Genomic DNA, 20,078 nt, shown 5'->3' on the forward strand with positions numbered 1-20,078 from the left:
AGTGTTCCCTTTATTTTTTTGAGCAGTATATTATTGTTTAGCAGTCTTTTGGGTACTACATGATTCCATTTGGTTACTACATGATTCCATATGTGTTATTTCATCGTTTTGATATCTTCACTATTATTCTACAATGTAAAAAGAAAAGAAAAACCCTTGAATGAGTAGATGTGTCAACTTCTGACTGTGTGTGTGTGTGTGTGTGTGTGTGTGTGTGTGTGTGTGTGTGTGTGTGTGTGTGTGTGTGTGTGTGTGTGTGTGTGTGTGTGTGTGTGCGTGTAAGTATGTATGTCACAGTATCAACTTTGCTGTGCGCTCAAGGCTTCTTTTTCCTGTCTATAGGCTCAAGGAAACAGTGCAGAAACTGTGATCTGAGCTATCTGATTGGCCAGTAGTAGGCTTGATTTGCTCTCTGGGCTCGTCAACAGCACGAAACAAATAACACATTTTTGAACCGACCATTTTTGAACCGACCTCAAAGCACTAGTTGCTCAGCACTAGTCTCATTATTATTGTTATTCACAATTTATACACTTGAATAATTGCTAGATTTTATTCAGTTTAAACTAAAATAATAAATCAATGGATAAACTAGAATAAACTAGAATCTAAATAAATATCAAATGATTTGTCACTCACTGTCTCTCTCCCTCTCTTAATCCCCCTCCCTCTCTCCTCTGTATCTTCCATTTTCTCTCAGCAGAATAGCTGAGCAATCCCCAGTCTCTCTCGCTCTCTCTCTCCCCCCTCTCCTGTCTGCCAGCCCCTATAGCTGACCCGTAATCCCAGTCTAAAACTAAAGAACTCTTTACAGACTCTTCCACTTTAACTAGTGACCAAACTGTTTCTCCCCCACAGCCCCATGAAAGACAACAGATACCTGTTCCTCATACTGCTCCATACCTGACCCTTCATCCCTTCATCCCTCCATCTCACACTCATCTGTAGAGGAGAGGAGGGCTGGAATGGAGAGGAGAATAGAGGGGGAGGGAAGAAAACAAAGGGGGAAGGTTGGTCTGATAGGAGAAATTGAAACCGTGAGGCAGCTAGAAAATGTTTGGAGATGCGTGACTATGACTGTGTGTGTGTGTGTGTGTGTGTGTGTATGCGTGCATGCATTTGTTTGTACGTCGTGTGTGACATGAAGTGAATTCTCTGCACGCATGACGCACACACACAAACACACACCGCACTAATCCACTGGCTGAGTCTTAGAGAGAGGAGCATTCAGGCATTATCCTGCCCAGCATGAGAGGAAGTGCTCTCCTCTCTCTCTCTCTCTCTCTCTCCTTCTCTTTCTTTCCCTCTCTCTCTCTTTCTTGCCCTCCTCTCCTTTTCGTTCCCCCTCTCCTTCTCTCTCCCTGTCTCTCTCCCCCAACAATATTCCTTGTTCTATTTCAATGTCCCATCCGTTGCTCCTTCTCCCTCTGCCAATCTCGTGTTCACTTTACCTCTCAGTCCCTCCCTCTCTTCCTCTCCTTTCCCCTCCTTCCCCCTATCCCTCCCCCTTTCTCTCACTCCACTCTCTCTCTCTGTCTCAGTAAAGTGAGGCTCAGTGTGAAAATGCCATCGTGCTCTCCTGACTGTTGCCTCTTTCAGGCTGTAGAGGTAAGCATGTTTGTGTGTAGTGGGTAGCTTGTGTGTGGGTAGAGTGTGTGTGTGTGTATAACTTTAGCGGTGATGACATTCCACATTTAGAAACTTTCTCAAACTACTAAGAGACGCAATAAATACTTTTCTTTTGTTTCTGGAGTCTCCTTTCTAGTGCGTACCCTTTGTGTTCTCTGCTGTCCTGTCTCTGTCCTGTCCTGTAATGGTCAAGACACAGCCTGGGCACTGGGCTGAGACGGTGGAAGGAGGAGGCAGAGAGAGCTGTGGCGTCACTTTTGGTTTCCTGTGATTCTCTGTGTTCTACCGTGGAGTTGTTTCTATTGTTGTGATTCTGTGTTTTACTATTGTGTTTCTATTGTTGTGTGATTCTGTGTTTTACTATTATGTTTCTATTGTCGTGTGATTCTGTGTTCTACTCTGGACTTGTTTCTAGTGTCGTGTCTTGATGGGTTTGGGGATAAAACTTAATGATGGAAATTTAGGCACGTTTTCTGCGGACACACACACAACACGCTCACACCCACCCTTACACACACACAACACGCTCACACCCACCCTTATACACACACACACACACACACACACACACACACACACACACACACACACACACACACACACACACACACACACACACACACACTTCACTGCTGGGAGGAAGAAGATTAGGATGGAGAGATGGTTAGATAGAGATATCTCTATCAATAGGGTTTTGCTCACAGGTATATGTGTGAATTTGAGTAAATGTGGTTGTGTTTTTGAGGCGTGAATATTTGTGTGTGTATATCATTAAGTGTGTATGTGTATGTTTAAGTGTGAGTACTGTGTATGTTTAGGTGAATGTATGTATATGTTTAGTGCGTATATCTCAGAGGTATTTATGTACACTACCAGTCAAAAGTATTAGAACACCTACTCATTCAAGGGTTTTTCTTTATTTTTTACTATTTTCTACATTGTAGAATAATAGTGAAGATATCAAAACGATGAAATAAAGGGTGGCTATTTGAAGAATCTCAAATATAAAATATATTTAGATTTGTTTAAACACTTTTTTTAGTTACTACATGATTCCATATGTGTTATTTCATAGTTTTGATGTCTTCACTATTATTCTACAATGTAGAAAAAAGTACAAATAAAGACGAACCCTTGAATGAGTAGGTGTTCTAAAACCTTTGATTGGTAGAGTATGTATTTATGGTGTGTGTGTATACTGTATCTCAGGCATATTGTTAAATGTGTATGTTCAGGTGCGTTTGTGTAACCACGGGTCAACTGTTTTTCTGACAAGAAACGTATGTCATGGTCATGGTCAGCATTCGAGAATATCCTCATTTACATCAAATCAAATGATATTTGTCACGTGCCGAATACGACAGGTGTAGACCTTGTGAAATGCTTACTTACAAACCCTTAACAGACAATGTGGTTTTAAGTAAAATAAGAGTGAAGAAAATATTTACTAAATTACCTAAAGTGAAAAAAGTAACGCAATAACAATAGCGAGGCTATGTACAGGGGGTACCGGTACCGAGTCAATGTGCAGGGGTACAGGTTAGTCGAGGTAATTGAGGTAATATGCACATGTAGGTGGGGGTAAAGCGACTATGCATAGATAATAAACATTGAGTAGCAGGGGGAGGTCAATGTAAATAGTCTGGGTAGCCATTTTATTAGTTGTTCAACAGTCTTATGGCTTGGGGGTAGAAGCTGTTAAGGAGCCTTTTGGACCTAGATTTGGCGGGCTGGTACTGCCTGCCATGTGATAGCAGAGAGAACAGTCTGTACCACAGGATCCGGATTCAACCATCTGGATAGAACGTAGAACAGATACAAAGTGTGTGTGTCAGTCTGAGAAACAGACACACAGTAGGACTAAGTCTAACAGCTCAGTGGCGATCAGGACTAGGCTGTTTTATTAACATTTCAACTGACTCAAAATGGCCGTTATTTAGTCTGGATTATTATGACATGAATATAAGGCAGACAGTCATGCTTATGACAAGTCTTACAATGTGTTATAACTCCATCATAATGCATTATAGTTGCAGTGTTACAGTTTGAGCTCAGAAGGACAGTTTCTAGCGGCTCTATATGCCAATTTCCTGGACACAGATTTAGCCTAGTCATATTGAGCATGCCTTTTAGTCCGTGGGCTAGGCTTAACGGTTAACCGGCCCTTAATGTTTCCACTGCTCTTTACAGTGGCCTGTTTGTAAATGACTGTAAATGTATTTTGTGACCTTTCATTCAAATAACGGTGAACAGTGATGATGGGACAGGGACGTTGTCATATTGTTTTTATATGAATGCAATATTTCTCTCTCTCTCTCGCTGTGTGTGTGTGTGTGCAGATCATCAAGGTGTACAGTGAGGATGGAGCAGGGAAGGTGGTGGAGGTGCCGGCTGATATGAGGGCCAGAGACGTGTGTCAGCTTCTGGTCTATAAGAGCCACTGTCTGGATGACAACAGCTGGAGCCTGGTGGAGCATCACCCACTACTGGGCCTCGGTGTGTGTGTGTGTGTGTGTGTGTGTGTGTGTGTGTGTGTGTGTGTGTGTGTGTGTGTGTGTGTGTGTGTGTGTGTGTGTGTGTGTGTGTGTGTGTGTGTTAAGGAAGCATATACTGTAGACTCTAGCTACCTAAAAGCTTCAATCACATAAAATCCACAGTTCTGTTTAACCTTCTGTGACCTTTTTAGTGTGCTTTTATTGCCTCACCTTTTTAGTGTGGTTTTATTGCCTCACCTTTTTAGTGTGGTTTTATTGCCTCCCTCTTATTCTCTATCCTGTTTTCCACCAAGCTTTCCTATCTCTACTGACTGTTACTGGAATAGAAGACTGTTTTATACTTGGTAGATCATCGTAATTTCTGGAAAAACTGTATGGGAGAGATGGAATGTGAGAGGAGCGCAGAGAAAGGGAAGGGGTGGAGAGGGAGAGGGGGAAGGGTGCAGAGGCACGGTGTCAGTATCAGGCCAATGCTGCAAACAGCCAATCCCAGGGCTGCATTGTTCGAGCCCCCAGACAGCTCAGACAATCAGCTCTGTCCCTCTACTTCAACAGGAAATTCCCCTGCTAGATGCCAGGACAGAGTGGCGTAGACACACACACACACACACACACACCTTGAGCTCTGTGTTAGCCAGCAGTGAGGCACGGTATGGGTTCAACCCTTTTTGAGCAACTGTGGGTTTTAGCACTGTGTGTGTGCGTCCGCTCGTTCGTCCGTCCGACTTGGAACGTGTCAATATGGGTCTCCAATCAGCTGGAGTCATGTGATCTCAAGATCAAGAGAGAGAGAAAGGAGAACACAGACTTCTAGCCTATACATCACACTAGAGAGCGTTAACAATAAACGAGGTCTATTACTCTCAATACTCAACTTCAGCTTTTCATACAAACTACAGTTATTTCTGACTGTGCTTTGACAGGGGGATGAGTTAGAGGGAGGGAGGGAGGGAGGGAGGGAGGGAGGGAGGGAGGGAGGAGGGAGGGAGGGAGGGAGGGAGGGAGGGAGGGAGAGAAATGGATGGGAAGAAGAGGGTGAGACAAAGGGAGGGAGGGAGAGAGGGAGGGAGGGAGGGGATTGGGTGGTAGGGTGAAAGGAGAGGGAGAGGACAGGAGAACTGGGCTCGGCTTCTCTGTCCAATCAAGTTAAATATATGACATCATCCTACTGCAATGCCAAAACCTGCTTCTCTCTCACGCGTGCGTGCTCACAGCCTACCAATCTCTTCCCTCTTCTCTTTTCCAGTGGCAGTTCAGATACTGGAAACAAGTGTGATAACAAACTGTAACAATGCAAATAAATGGGCTAACGGCTGATCTCTCTATTCTCCCTCTTCCTCCCCCTGTCCCCCTCCCCTCTGCAGAGCGCTGTCTGGAGGACCATGAGTTGGTGGTACAGGTTCAAGCCTCTATGACCAGCGACAGTAAATTCCTCTTCAGGAAGAACTATGCCAAGTATGAATTCTTCAGGAACCCCCTGGTGAGTCTTCTGTACACACGTGCACACACTCAGTCGCACACACTGCCTGAGGTGATTCAGCAAGAGGGAGTGACCTCACCTCAGTGCTTTGGTAATGACTAAAGTAAAACTACCATGTCGATCACACAAAAGGTAGGGGGGTGTGTGTGTGTATGAGCACTCGCCAAGGGATTACGTCAGGGGGTGAGATCATACTGCATCTACTCTGGATCGCTCTCCTCTCTCCATCTCTCTCTCTCTCCCCTATCCTCTCTGTCTCTCCTTCCTCCCCCTCTCTCTCCTCTTTCCATCTCTCTCTCTCTCTCCCCCCTGTCCTTTCTCTCCTTCTACCCTCTCTCAACTACTCTCACTCCTTCCTTCCTTCCTCTCTCTCTCCTCCCCTCTCTCTCTCATTCTCTCACACACCCTCTTAATAGTGGTTCCATCACTAATGTGATACTGAAGTCCCTGAAGTATTTTGCTCTCTGTTCTCTCATTCTATCTCTCTCTCTCTTAATCTCTCTATCTCTCTCCAGAACTTCTTTCCGGAGCAGATGGTGGCATGGTGTCAGGTATCTAACGGCTCCATCCCCCAGTCACAGCTCTTACAGGTGGAGTACTGTTCCACCACATGCACTAGTGCACACACATCAAATCAAAGTTTATTTGTCACTCGCGCCGAATACAACAGGTGTAGACCTTACAGTGAAATGCTTATTTTACAGGCCCTAACCAATAGTGCGATTTCTAAGTAAAAAATAGGTATTAGGTGAAACAGTAAAAAGACAGGGAAAAATAACAGTAGTTAGGCTATATACAGTAGCGAGGCTACATACAGGCACCGGTTAGTCGGGCTGATTGAGGTAGTATGTACATGTAGGCATGGTTAAAGAGACTATGCATATATGATAAACAGAGAGTAGCAGTAGCGTAAAAGAGGGGTTGGTGAGTGGTGGGACACAATGCAGATAGTCCGGGTAGCCAATGTGTGGGGGCACCGGTTAGTAGGGCTAATTGAGGTAGTATGTACATGAATGTATAGTTAAAGTGACGATGCATATATGATAAACAGAGAGTAGCAGCAGCGTAAAAGAGGGGTTGGGGGTGTCGGGACAATGCAAATAGTCCGTCAATGACGATGGGCATGCTCGGTCCTCCTTTTCCTGTAGTCCACAATCATCTCCTTTGTCTTGATTATGTTGAGGGATAGGTTGTTATCCTGGCACCACACGGCCAGATCTCTGACCTCTTCGCTATAGGCTGTCTCATCGTTGTCGGCTGTTGTATCATCTGCAAACTTAATGATGGTGTTGGAGTCGTGCCTGGCCATGCAGTCGTGGGTGACTAGGGAGTAGAGTAGGGGACTGAGCACGCACCCCTGAGGGGCTCCAGTGTTGAGGATCAGCGTGGCAGATGTGTTGTTACCTACCCTTACCACCTGGGGGCGGCCTGTCAGGAAGTCCAGGATCCAGTTGCAGAGGGAGGTGTTTAGTCCCAGGGGTCCTTAGCTTAGTGATGAGCTTTGAGGGTACTATGGTGTTGAACGCTGAGCTGTAGTCAATGAATAGCATTCTCACATAGGTGTTCCTTTTGTCCAGGTGGGAAAGGGCAGTGTGGAGTGCAATAGAGATTACATCATCTGTGGATCTCGATGGGGGGTATGCAAATTGGAGTGGGTCTAGGATTTCTGGGATAATGGTGTTGATGTGAGCCATGACCAGCCTTTCAAAGCACTTCATGGCTACGGACGTGAGTGCTACGGGTCTGTAGTCATTTAGGCAGGTTGCCTTAGTGTTCTTGGGCACAGGGACTATGCTGGTCTGCTTGAAACATGTTGGTATTACAGACTCAATCAGGGACATGTTGAAAATGTCAGTGAAGACACCTGCCAGTTGGTCAGCACATGCCCGGAGTACACGTCCTGGTAATCCGTCTGGACCCGCGGCCTTGTGAATGTTGACCTGTGCATGTACACATATGCACACCTCTATCCCCACCCACATCCACTAGCACACATTCCACAGAGTCCTTACTCACTCCCGTGTGTGTTTTGGTACAGAACTTCCTAAACTCCAGCAGCTGTCCGGAGGTGCAGGGGTTCCTCTATCTGAAGGAGTCTGGCAGGAAGTCCTGGAAGAGACTCTCCATGTTCCTCAGACGCTCTGGACTCTACTACTCCACTAAAGGATCCTCCAAGGTAGGAAGAAGATTAGGGATGTGTCCAAAAGGACTTCTCATTCCCTGTGTAGTACCCTAGTGCCCAATTATCTGTATAGTGCACTACACTAAAGAAACTACTCCAAGAAAGGACTGTTCAAACCTCCTCCCTCCATCCTCTCTCTAGGAGCCCAGACACCTCCAGTTGTTGTCAGACCTGGAGGACAGTAGTGTGTTCACAGTGACCACAGGGAGGAAGCTGCACAACGCCCCCACTGACTACCAGTTCTGTATCAAGGTGAGGGACACACTCACACACACGGCCCCAGGTAGCAGACAGACAGTCCTGTGATGTGTGTACCTCTGCGGGGGTTATCCCTGGAGGTAACCAGGTTATCCTGGCTCAGCCTAGTGGGATCGGCTGGGACAGGGCCTGCTAGGACACACTGAGCCTGACACACATCAATTGTTATTTGTCACATGCTTCATAAACAACCAGTGTAGACTAACAGCTTACTTACGGGCCCTTCCCAACAATGCAGAGAGAAAGAAAATAGAGAAATAATAGAAATAGTAAAACGTGTAATAATAAATACACAATGAGTAACGATATCTTGGCCTTTAGAAACTATTCATACCCCTTGACTTATTCCACAGTTTGTGTTACAGCCTGAATTCTAAATGGATTAAATCATTTTATTTCTATTTAGACACAGTACCCCATAATGACAAAGTGAAAATGTATATATATATATATTTTTTGCAAATATATTGATAATGAAATACAGATATTTCTCATTTACATAAGTATTCACACTACTGAGTCAATACCTTTAGCAGCGATAACAGCAGTCAGTGTTTTTGGGTAAGTCTCTAAGAGCTTTCCACACCTGGATTGTGCAACATTTGCACATTATTATTTTCAAAATTCTTCAATCTCTGTCATTGGTGGTTGATCATTGCTAGACAACCATTTTCAAGTAGATTTAAGTCAAAACTGTAACTGTTACTGTAACTTGGCCACTCAGGAACATTCACTGTCTTGGTAAGCAACTCCAGTGTAGATTTGTTTTAGGTTATTGTCCTGCTGGAAGGTGAATTCATCTCCCAGTGTCTGGTGTAAAGCAGACTGAACCAGGTTTTTATCTAGGATTTTGCCTGTACTTAGCATACTTAGCGCTGTTCCATTTATTTTTTACCTGAAAAACTCCACAGTCCTTAATGATTACAGCCTTCCCATAACATGATGCGGCCACCACTATGCTCGAAAATATGGAGAATGGTACACCGTGTGTGTTGTATTGGATTTGCCCCAAACATAATACTTTGTATTCAGGACAAAAAAGTGAATTGCTTTGCCAAAAAGTTTTTGCAGTATTACTTAGTGCCTTGTTGCAAACAGGATACATGTTTTGGAATATGTTATTCGGTCCAGGCTTTCTTCTTTTCAGTTCGTCAATTAGGTTAGTATTGTGGATTAACTACAACGTTGTTGATCCATCCTCAGTTTTCTCCTATCACAGCCATTAAGCTCTGTAACTGTTTTAAAGTCTTTATTGGCCTCATGGTGAAATCCCTGACCGGTTTCCTTTCTCTCCGACAACTGAGTTAGGAAGGATGCTTGTATCTTAGGCCGTCATTGTAAATAAGAATTTGTTCTTAACTGACTTGACTAGTTAAAAAGGTTAAAACAAAATTAAAATCATCTTTGTAGTGACTGGGTGTGTTGATATACCATCTAAAGTGTAATGAATAACTTCACCATGCTCAGAGGAGTATTCAATGTCTTCCGAGTGGCGCAGCGGACTAAGTCACTGCATTGCAGTGCTAGAGGCATCACTAAAAACCCTGGTTCGTTCCCAGGCTGTGTCACAACCAGCCGTGATCAAGAGTCCCACAGGGCGGCGCACAATTGGCCCAGCGTCATCTGACATTGAATACTCCTCTGAGCATGGTGAAGTTATTCATTACACTTTAGATGGTATATCAACACACCCAGTCACTACAAAGATGACTTTTTAAAAATGTTAGCGGGTTTGGCCGGAGGAGGTTTGGTCGGAGGGGTCGGCTGTCATTGTAAGTAAGAATTTGTTCTTAACTGACTTACCTAGTTAAATAAAGGTTCAACATTTCTTCTTTTTTTTTTTTTTTTACAAATAGGTGCCCTTCTTTTGCGAGGCATTGTTAAACCTCCCTAGACTTTGTGGTTGAATCTGTGTTTGAAATTTACTGCTCGACTGAGGGACCTTACAGATAATTGATTGTGTGGGGTACAGAGATGAGGTAGTCATTCAAAAACACTGTGTTAAACACTATTAGTGCCCACCAGAATGAGTCCATGCAAGTTATTATGGGACTTGTTAAGCAAATGTGTACTCCTTAACTTATTTAGGCTTGCCATTACAAAGGGGTTTAATACTTATTGATTCAAGACATTTTACCTGTTCATTTGTAGTTCATTTGTAAAAATGTCAAAAAACATAATTCCACTTTGACATTATGTTATTGTGTTTAGGTGTCCACATAGTGTATGTACATATAACTAGGAATAAAGTAACAGATAGTAAACAGTAGCAGCAGAGTATGTGATGAGTTAAAGTTAGTGCAAAAAGGGTCAATGCAAATAGTCTGGGCAGCTATTGGTTAACTATTTAACTAACTATTTAGCAGTTTTATGGCTTGGGGGTAGAATCTGTTCAGGATCCTGTTGACTCCAGACTTGGTGCATCAGTACCGCTTGCCGTGCGGTAGCAGAGAGAACAGTCTATGACTCGGGTGGCTGCAGTCTTTGGCAATTTTTAGGGCCTTCATCTGACACCACCTGGTATAGAGGTCCTGGATGGCAGGGAGCTTGGTCCCAGTGATGTACTGGGCTGTACTACCCTCTGTAGCGCCTTTCTATTGGATGTCAAGCAGTTGCCATACCAGACAGTGATCTTAGTTGGAGAGAATATTCAAGAGCTTCAAGCAATATCTAGTTATAGATTTAGTGAATACTGACTGACGGTTTGTCTAACTGAACATCTGATTGTTTGATTGACAGCCCAGTAATGTTCAATGATTGGCTGATTGTTTGATTGACAGCCCGGTAAGGTTCTGTGATTGGCTGATTGTTTGATTGACAGCCCAGTAAGGTGAGGAGTGAGTGCAAGGAGCTGAGGATGCTGTGTGCCGAAGATGAACAGAGCAGAACCTGCTGGATGACTGCCTTCAGACTGTTAAAGGTACAGTACACACACACACACACACACACACACACACACACACATACACTCACAGAATCTTCTGTATAACTGATGTTTCATTTATATTTATTACTTGAAAATTTATTTTGTTGTGCGCTACATATATGTTCTGTTTTGACAGTATGGGATATTACTGTATCAGAACTACAAGAGTCCCCAGCAGCGGAAGTCTCCTGTCTCACACTTCTCTACTCCTGTGGTAAGACTCCTATTCACGTTTCTATTCCCTACTCTATTTAAGTAAACTAGGATCTATTGGAGAGCGGTAGCGTGGCTCAGACAAGTTCTCTGTCTCTGTAGAGGAGTGTGTCTGAGAACTCTCTGGTGGCCATGGACTTCTCTGGCAGGACGGGACGCGTCATAGAGAACCCTCTGGAAGCACAGAGCGCCGCGGTGGAGGAGGGACAGACATGGAGGGTGAGGAGGAGAGTATGAAGGAGAGGAAGTGGATGGGATGGAAGATTGGGAAACTCAGACTAAGAAGAAGGTGTACTTCTATCATTCTGAATCTAAAATTGTTTTGTTTGTTTATCTTTCCTGCCGTCAGAAACGGGGTCACCGTATGAATGCTCTGGGCAGCCCCAGCCTCCTCCACCCATCTTCTCTCAGCTCAGGTACCCTACACTTTACATTACTTTGCTCTTATACCTGGGTAGTAGTACTGTAATAATTACACTGGTAACAACATTTAACAGTAACTTCATAAATGATTAGTAATGCTGGAGGAGATGGCTGCCGTTTTACTGACTCCTAACCAATTGTGCTATTGTTATTTGTGACTTATTTTGTACATAATGTTTATGCCACTGTCTCTTATGACTGAAAATAGCTTCTGTGTATCAGGACAGCGATTACTCACCTTGTACTGGACAAAGATTTTTTCTTTAACATGTCGGACGCAAAGAATTTACTTCAGACACCCGACAAGGCCCAAATCCCCATCATTCGCATGAGAAAGAGACGGAGATATCTGGGATTTAGGTCGGGGTGCTTTGTAAGGATCTGACGGCGAGTGGGTAATCTGCCTCTACCATCAGTTCTATTAGCCAACGTACAATCATTGGATAACAAAATAGACAAGCTACGATCATGAATATCCTACCAACGGGACATTACAAACTGTAACATCTTATGTTTCACGAGTCGTGGCTGAACGATAAACACGGATAACCTACAGCTTGCGGAGTTTACGCTGCATCGGCAAGATAGAACAGCTGCCTCAAGTAAGACAAGGGGTCGCAGTCTGTGTATATTTGTAAACAACAGCTGGTGCATGAAATCTAATATTAAGGTTTTGCTCGCCTGAGATCTGAGTATCTCATGATAAGCTGTAGACCACACTATTTACCAAGAGAGTTTTCATCTATATTTTTCGTAGCTGTCTATTTACCACCACAAACCAATGCTGGCAATAACACTCAATGAGCTGTATTAGGTCCTAAGCAAACAGGAAAACACTCATCCGGAGGCAGCGCTCGTAGTGACCGGGGACTTTAATGCAGGGAAACTTAAATCTGTTTATACCTAATTTCTATCAGCATGTTAAATGTGCAACCAGAGGAAAAATAACTCTAGACCACGTTTACTCCACACACAGACGCGTACAAAGCTCTACCTCGCCCTCAATTTGGCAAATCTGACCATAACTCTATCCTCCTGATTCCTGCTTACATGCTAAAACTAAAGCAGGAAGCACCAGTGACTCGGTCAGATGACGCAGATGCTAAGCTACAGGACTGTTTTTCTTGCACAGATTCTTCCAATGGCATTGAGGAGTACACCACATCAGTAACTGGCTTCATCAATAAGTGCATAGACGACAACGTCGTCCTCACAGTGACCGTACGTACATACCCCAACCAGAAGGCATGGATTACAGGCAACATCCGCACAGAGCTAAAGGGTAGAGCTGCCACTTTCAAGGAGCGGAACTCTAACCCAGACTCTTATAAGAAATTCCACTATGCCCCCCGATGAACCATCAAACAATCAAAGCATCAATACAGGACTAAGATTGAATCATACTACACCGCTCCAACGCTCGTCGGATGTGGCAGGGCTTGCAAACTATTACAGACTACAAAGGAAAGCACAGCCACGAGCTGTCCAGTGACACGAGCCTACCAGAAGAGCTAAATTACTTCTATGCTCGCAAGCAACACTGAAGCATGCATCAGCCGTTCCGGACGACTGTGTAATCACGCTCTCCGTAGCCGATGTGAGTAAGACCTTTAAACAGGTCAATATTCAAAAGGCCGCAGGACCAGACGGGTTACCAGGAAGTGTACTCCGAGCATGCACTGACCAACTGGCAAGAGTCTTCACTGACAGCATATTTCAAGCAGACCACCATAGTCCCTGTGCCCAAGAACACTAAGGTAACCTGCCTAAATGACTACTGACCCGTAGCACTCACGTCTGTAGCCATGAAGTGCTTTGAAAGGTTGATCATGGCTCACATCAACACCATTATCCCAGATACCCTAGACCAACTCCAATTTGCATACCGCCCCAACAGATCCACAGATGATGTAATCTCTATTGCACTCCACCCTGGGACTAAACACCTCCCTCTGCAACTGGATGCTGGACTTGCTGATGGGCCACCCCCAGGTGGTAAGGGTAGGTAACAACACATCTGCCACGTTGATCCACAACACGGGGGCCCCTCAGGGGTGCGTGCTCAGTCCCCTCTACTCTCTGCATGGCCAGGCACGACTCCAACTCCATCATTAAGTTTGCCGATGACACAACAGTGGTAGGCCTGATCACCGACAAAGATGAGACAGCCCATAGGGAGGAGGTTAGAGACCTGGCCGTGTGGTGCCAGGATAACAACCTCTCCCTCAATGTGATCAAGGCAAAGGAGATGATTGTTGATAACTACAGGAAAAGGAAGACTGTACATCACTGGGAGCAAGCTTCCTGCCATCCAGGACCTCTATACCAGGCGGTGTCAGATGAAGGCCCTAAAAATTGTCAAAGATTCCAGCCATCCTAATCATAGACTGTTCTCTATGCTACCGCACAGCATGCAGTACCGGAGCGCCAAGTCTAGGTCCAAAAGGCTTCTTAACAGCTTCTACCCCCAAGCCATAAGACTCCTGAACAGCTAATCAAATGGCTACCAAGACTATTTGCATTGTTCCCCCCTTTTACGCTGCTTCTACTCTCTGTTTATTATCTATGTTTAGTCAATTTACCTCTACCTACATGTACATATTACCTCAATTACCTCGACTAACCGGTTCCCCCACACATTGACTCTGACTCTGTACCGGTAACCCCTGTATATAGCCTCGCTTCTGTTATTTTACTACTGCTCTTTAATTGTTTTTTTTTTATTTATTTTTTACTTAAAACTGCATTGTTGGTTAAGGGCTTGTAAGTAAGCATTTCACTGTAAGGTTACCTGTTTTGTTCTGCGCATGTGACAAATAACATTTGATTTAATGGAGTGTATTGTTACACAAGTGGAATATGAAGCAGTTCCTACATCTGTGGTTACGTCCCAAATGGCACCCTATTTCCTTCATTGTGCACTACTTATGGGCCCTGGTCATAAGTAGAACACTATAGGGAAAGGGTGCCATTTTGGATGCAGACTCCTTGTATTTCTGCATGTGTAAAGCTGTATAGTGCAGATCTTGTGCTTATACATTGAAAGCTGAAAATGGCTTTCAGACATCTGAAACCTGATGTTGTCTTTCAGTGATCCACAGAACACAGCTATGGTTCCATGGTCGCATTATTAGAGAAGAGTCCCACAAGATGATCATGCAACAAGGACAAGTAGACGGGTAAGACTTAGAAGCTGTATTATCCTTCTTAAGCCACCCTCCCATCCATCCATCCTAGTACCCACAGACCATCCCTATATATAGATGTACAGCATAAGTGAAAATGTTTTATGTGTGCATGTGTCAGGTTGTTCCTGCTGAGAGACAGTCAAAGTAACCCCAAGGCGTTTGTCCTGACCTTGTGCCACCACCAGAAGATCAGACACTTCCAGATCCTACCGGTCAGTTCTTTATACTCATCTACCTCTATTCTGTTCCACTTCCTTCTTGTTCATCCAATTTGGCTCTGTCTCAGTTTGCTCTCACATCCTATCTCCTGCCTCCTTCTCAACCGTATTGTATATTGTCTCCTCTTTCTCACAGTGTCAAGAGGAAGGTCAGATGTTGTTCAGTTTGGATGATGGCTCCACCAAGTTCACAGACCTGATCCACCTGGTGGAGTTCTACCAGCTCAACAGAGGGGTGCTGCCCTGCAAGCTCAAACACCCCTGTACCGCCGTGGCCTTGTGACCCTTCACCCCTGACCTCTGACCCGTGAACCATACGCCTGCCCTCTGGTCTCACTACACTACCCTCTGTCTGCAGTTAAATTCTCTACCCCTTGTTCACTAGGTCGTCAAGTGTGCACTTATTCACTCGTTCCTCGTGGATTTAAAAGGAATGGAGTGTTGGAAGCTGATGGTACATGCTTAGTTACACCAATGCTTTTATGTATGAGGGGTAGTGAACAATTGCACACTTTGCGGGGAGGGGTGGGGAATTGGAAAGTGGCTACACAGATAGATGGATGGACAGACAAACAGACATGTGGTGTACTATAGTGATCTGTGGATCCAACCAAGCCCCTGTTTCCTCCTCCTTCACCCACCTCAGACAGACGATAGACAGGGGGCTGGTTCCCCCGCACTTCTTTATTGATCATCAGGGATCGAATCGATCACAACGATTGACCATATGTAAAAATCAACCTGTGCAGTCCAGTCTTAATAAGCTGATCACCTGATGCTTCATGCTGCCTACTGGCTGACGTTGCCTTGGGGGCATCCTGAAGCATGAAGTTGCCTGGGGGGCATCCTGAAGCGTGACGTTGCCTGGGGGGCATCCTGAAGCGTGACGTTGCCTGGGGGGCATCCTGAAGCTTGACGTTGCCTGGGGGCATCATGCCCTTCCTCTGCTTTCCTTATTGGACCAACCATCTCACTCTATCTCCAATACTTTATACACGGCCACTAGGAAGAGGAAAAGCCAACAACAAAAAGAACACAACAAAAGCAAACCGTGTTGGCCGTTTGTTTGAAATGGCAGATGATTGTTTGAGATGTGGACTTCCCTGTCAGAGCTGATGGCGTTGATATGATGTTGTATTACTGTTGCAGAACTATTTGCACTTCTGAACAGAAAGCCTACAGTTCTCTTGTAAACTGAATTAAGCTGAATGCTCCTTCTCAACCTGCTCTTCCTCCTCTCTTTCTGCTCCTCATCTCCTACTCTTCCTCCTCTTTCTTGTCCTGCTCTTCCTCCTCTTTCTTGTCCTGCTCTTCCTCCTCTATCTTCTTTTGTCCTGCTCTTCCTCTTCTCTTTCTTGTCCTTTTGTCCTGCTCTTCCTCCTCTTTCTTCTCCTCTTGTCCTGCTCTTCCTCTTCTCTTTCTGCTCCTCCTTTCTGCGTAAGAAATCCCAGCCTGCTGATTGGATTAGATTGGATTAGAGGCTGGATAGCCTCTCTGTTCCTGCTACGTCCGGCTCCACCTGATCCCATCAGAACATTTGGAAAACCAAGAACATTCCCTGCAATCAACCCTAAAGTTCAGAGAGATGAGAACGGGACGGAAGGAAGAGAAGTCTCACAAACATGCCCCCTGCACCTTCAATTTGGACTGTCAAGAGTTCAAACTTTCAGGCTACGTTCCAATACCCACAATAATATTGCACTTAGAACGTATGTCCAATGCATTTTTTCACTGTACGTGAACAAAACATCATCACCGCCAGTCAGTATTGTATGAATGTCAATAAGTGTTCTCCAAGTCAGTTGTTAGCTTCCTACTGCGGTCAGCATGATGCTGTGTTAAAATACAATTTGAAATCATTTCAAATACTTTCTGTGCTTGATTGAGCTTGCCTGCCTTGATAGACCAATATAACAGTCCCAAAACTTCAAACCCCGCCCCTCTGGCACTCAAGGCAATCTAGAGCAATCTCCCAGGTATTTGATAGATTTCAAGCAGTATTTGAACCTAGGTTTGGCTATATTGTCTCTGACCCACACCTTGATGTTGTAGACCAGGGTGTCAAACTCATTCCATGAAGGACCTAGTGTCTGCTGGTTTTTGGTTTATCCTTTCAATTTGTGTCCAATTAAGACCTAGACAACCAGGTGAGGGGAGTTCCTAACTAATCAGTGACCAATAGATGTGAGAGGGTATTCATTCTCAGAATGCAGGGATCCATTTAAAGCACTCCCCAATGTGCCTGTATTTATGTTGAAATGTATGCTATGTTGACTTTGCTGCAGCCATAGTTAAATTAGTTTCTCTCAACTTAAAGTTAATATTATGAGCGTGTGTGTGTGTGTGTGTGTGTGTGTGTGTGTGTGTGTGTGTGTGTGTGTGTGTGTGTGTGTGTGTGTGTGTGTGTGTGTGTGTGTGTGTGAAGTCATACTATTATAATGCACATAGTCCATCTGTCCTTCTATCTGAAATGTATTATGTTCCAAATCCTCCTCTTGTTTAGGAATGGAAAAAAGGGTCTAGTAGGAAGATTTCTGTGAGTATTGGGACTCAGCCAGCCCCTGTTTGGTCCTGTACAGTCCCGTCCTGTTTTGTCTTATCTTGTTCTGTCTTGTCCTAAACTGTTCTGTCCCGACCCATTCTGGCCTGTCCCGTCTTATCCTGTCCATGGGCGGTTCTAGACCATTTCAACTGGGGGGGCCAAGCTGGGGCCAGTTGTACTGTTAGAGGGGCCAGTTACATTAGACGTTATTGTTGTCATATCGTTTTCTTCACTGCATTGCAGGCATTAGCAGGCAAAAAAACATGTTCATAATCATCATCGTTGCCGCTGTCTAATAACGGATGTATAAAAAGAACGATAGCAAAAATTAGTTATGTAAACATTTTTTCATACTCCACATTTAGGGGGGCCACAAGGGGGTCCAAAATTGTTGTCATAGGGGCACTGCCCCCCCCCCCCCGAACCGCTAGTGATCCTGTCCCGTCCTTCTCAGTCTTCTAGCGTGAGGCAGCAGAGCTGTTGGCCTAGCAAGTGTGTGACATAATACCTGCTCAAAGCTTCCACCAGGTTTACTAGACGCGCGCGCAAACACATACACCGTCCCGTGCCAGATTGACAACTAATAGCAAGGGGCTACCAGGCACTCTGCCAGGCCAGCTCTCTGAATAACGTCACTGTTGTCACTCCCGTCCCATCACTCCTGAACCATACCTGACTCTACAGCTCTACAGGAGTTTCCACTACTTCACCTCACTCAGAAGCTCTGGCTGGACATCTTAGTCAGTTAGGGCAGGCAAAAATGTTAACCACCCCTCTGTCTCTCTCTGTCTCTCTGTCTCACTCTGTCTCTCAATCTTTGCCTCTTAATCACTGTGTTATAATGCAATCCTTCACAGAAGTCCAATCATATGGATGTACAGTATATATAAATTCAGCATATGAATATCTATTTTATAGAATGTGAAACTATGGAAAAGCTGTAGATCTAACACTGTATCTAGGTTACAGATCACTATGAGTGCATTCCAAATGTCACCCTATTCCCTATATAGTGCAGTATTAAAGGGAATCGGGTGCCATTTAGGACATTGCCTATGTATTGGGCGTTATGCTTTTGCTCATCACTCCGTCTCAAATGAAGGTGAAGATTTTTTTTTCATTATTTGATTCATTGACTGTTTGCTTTTGATTTTATCACAAATTGAACTTTTATATATATATAAATAATATACCAGAACATAAACAGTAATAAATGAAGCTTTCAAACTGGACTCTTTTAGCATGCATTGAATTCTGCAGGATGTATAAGCTGACTGGCTCAGAGAATGTTAACTGTCTATGTAAGGACTTTCGATGCTGTCAAAGTTGTGAGTCGCTGTCCTGAACATGACTTAGGCCAGGATTCAATCAAAGGCGCGTTGTCGACAAGCCCACTGCACTGTCGACAATGCGCCTTTCAAATGCAATTTCCCTGACGTTTGCGGAGATCACATTTATGGTAAACGCTGCAGATGTCGGCACAAGTGTAAATTACCTTTAAAAGTGCAATGCACTTGTCGACAAAGCACCTTTTGATTGATTCCGGACCATGCAGCTTTCCTTACATCGGTGTTTCCAAAACTTGGTCTTGGGTACCCCAAAGGGTGCACGTTTTGGTTTTTGCCCTAACACTACACAGCTGTTTTAAAATAATCAAAATTAGATGAAAGCTGATTATTTGAATCAGTTGTGTAGTGCTAGGGCAAAAACCAAAACATGCACCCATGGGGACCCCAGGACCCAGTTTGGGAAACCCTGCCTTACACTCAATGGTGAGAACGTATTGCTTACTTCACCCATCCAGGTTTTCTGATCTAGGCCTACATCATAAAAAGGGTATGATCAATAGTCTAGGGCAGGGGTATTCAACTCTTACCCTACGAGGTCCGGAGCCTGCTAGTTTTCTGTTCTACCTGATCATTCATTGCACTCACCTGATGTCCCATGTCTAAATCAGTCCCTGATTAGATGGGAACAATGAAAAAATGCAGTTTAACTGGCTTCAAGGTCCGGACTTGACTTTAATGGGACTAGAGACTGAAACGGAACCAGCTAAGGATATCTCTCTCATACATTTATCAAATAAGCCAGGAAATAAATACAAAAGTCAATGTAAGGTTGGACGAAAGTTTCTGCTGTGCCAGTGTAGCCTTCCCTGTCTCACTGCCCTTAACTCCATGTACCGTATCCCGGGTCCTGTTCCATACGGCAAACCCTAGCTGAACCTTTTTGCAAGGTGAAACTAATCTTGTTTGTTTCAATTCGATATGTTCAGGTATTTTTTTGTTACACTTTGGTTTAATACATTTTTTCACTACTGAACACAACCCATCTGTTCTGCACCACTCAAGCCCATGGGCAAGGATTCAAACAAACCCACAATCTACAACAGCTGACATCGCACTGCACTTGGCTTTCGAGGGTAATTGATGTTTTAGCCGATACCCACTGCATTTACCCCGAATAGGATCTCCGCGAATGTCAGCAAAATGACCTTTTAATAGTTGAATGCAGTGTGCTGTCG

At 44.4% G+C, this 20,078-nt stretch overlaps 1 protein-coding gene across 2 annotated transcripts in view; it reads left to right on the forward strand.

The window, feature by feature from the left end:
- LOC106588785 (growth factor receptor-bound protein 10) overlaps positions 1 to 18,786 on the forward strand; it is a 57,577-nt gene extending 38,791 nt beyond the window's left edge. The window contains exons 1-13 of one of the 2 annotated variants that reach the window (XM_014178197.2): positions 1,509 to 1,608; positions 3,969 to 4,125; positions 5,489 to 5,604; positions 6,120 to 6,194; positions 7,643 to 7,780; positions 7,928 to 8,038; positions 10,866 to 10,964; positions 11,107 to 11,184; positions 11,286 to 11,402; positions 11,533 to 11,599; positions 14,698 to 14,785; positions 14,913 to 15,006; positions 15,149 to 18,786. In XM_014178197.2, coding sequence (XP_014033672.2) covers positions 1,564 to 1,608; positions 3,969 to 4,125; positions 5,489 to 5,604; positions 6,120 to 6,194; positions 7,643 to 7,780; positions 7,928 to 8,038; positions 10,866 to 10,964; positions 11,107 to 11,184; positions 11,286 to 11,402; positions 11,533 to 11,599; positions 14,698 to 14,785; positions 14,913 to 15,006; positions 15,149 to 15,295 — 1,332 coding nt within the window. In that variant the 5' untranslated portion in view covers positions 1,509 to 1,563 and the 3' untranslated portion in view covers positions 15,296 to 18,786. Of the gene's footprint in view, positions 1 to 1,508; positions 1,609 to 3,968; positions 4,126 to 5,488; positions 5,605 to 6,119; positions 6,195 to 7,642; positions 7,781 to 7,927; positions 8,039 to 10,865; positions 10,965 to 11,106; positions 11,185 to 11,285; positions 11,403 to 11,532; positions 11,600 to 14,697; positions 14,786 to 14,912; positions 15,007 to 15,148 lie in introns of those variants that run through there. The other variant, XM_014178196.2, reaches the window with a different exon arrangement.
- The last annotated feature ends 1,292 nt before the right edge of the window (positions 18,787 to 20,078 follow it).

This window comes from Salmo salar, chromosome ssa27, assembly GCF_905237065.1.
Source record: "Salmo salar chromosome ssa27, Ssal_v3.1, whole genome shotgun sequence".
NCBI lineage: Eukaryota > Metazoa > Chordata > Actinopteri > Salmoniformes > Salmonidae > Salmo > Salmo salar.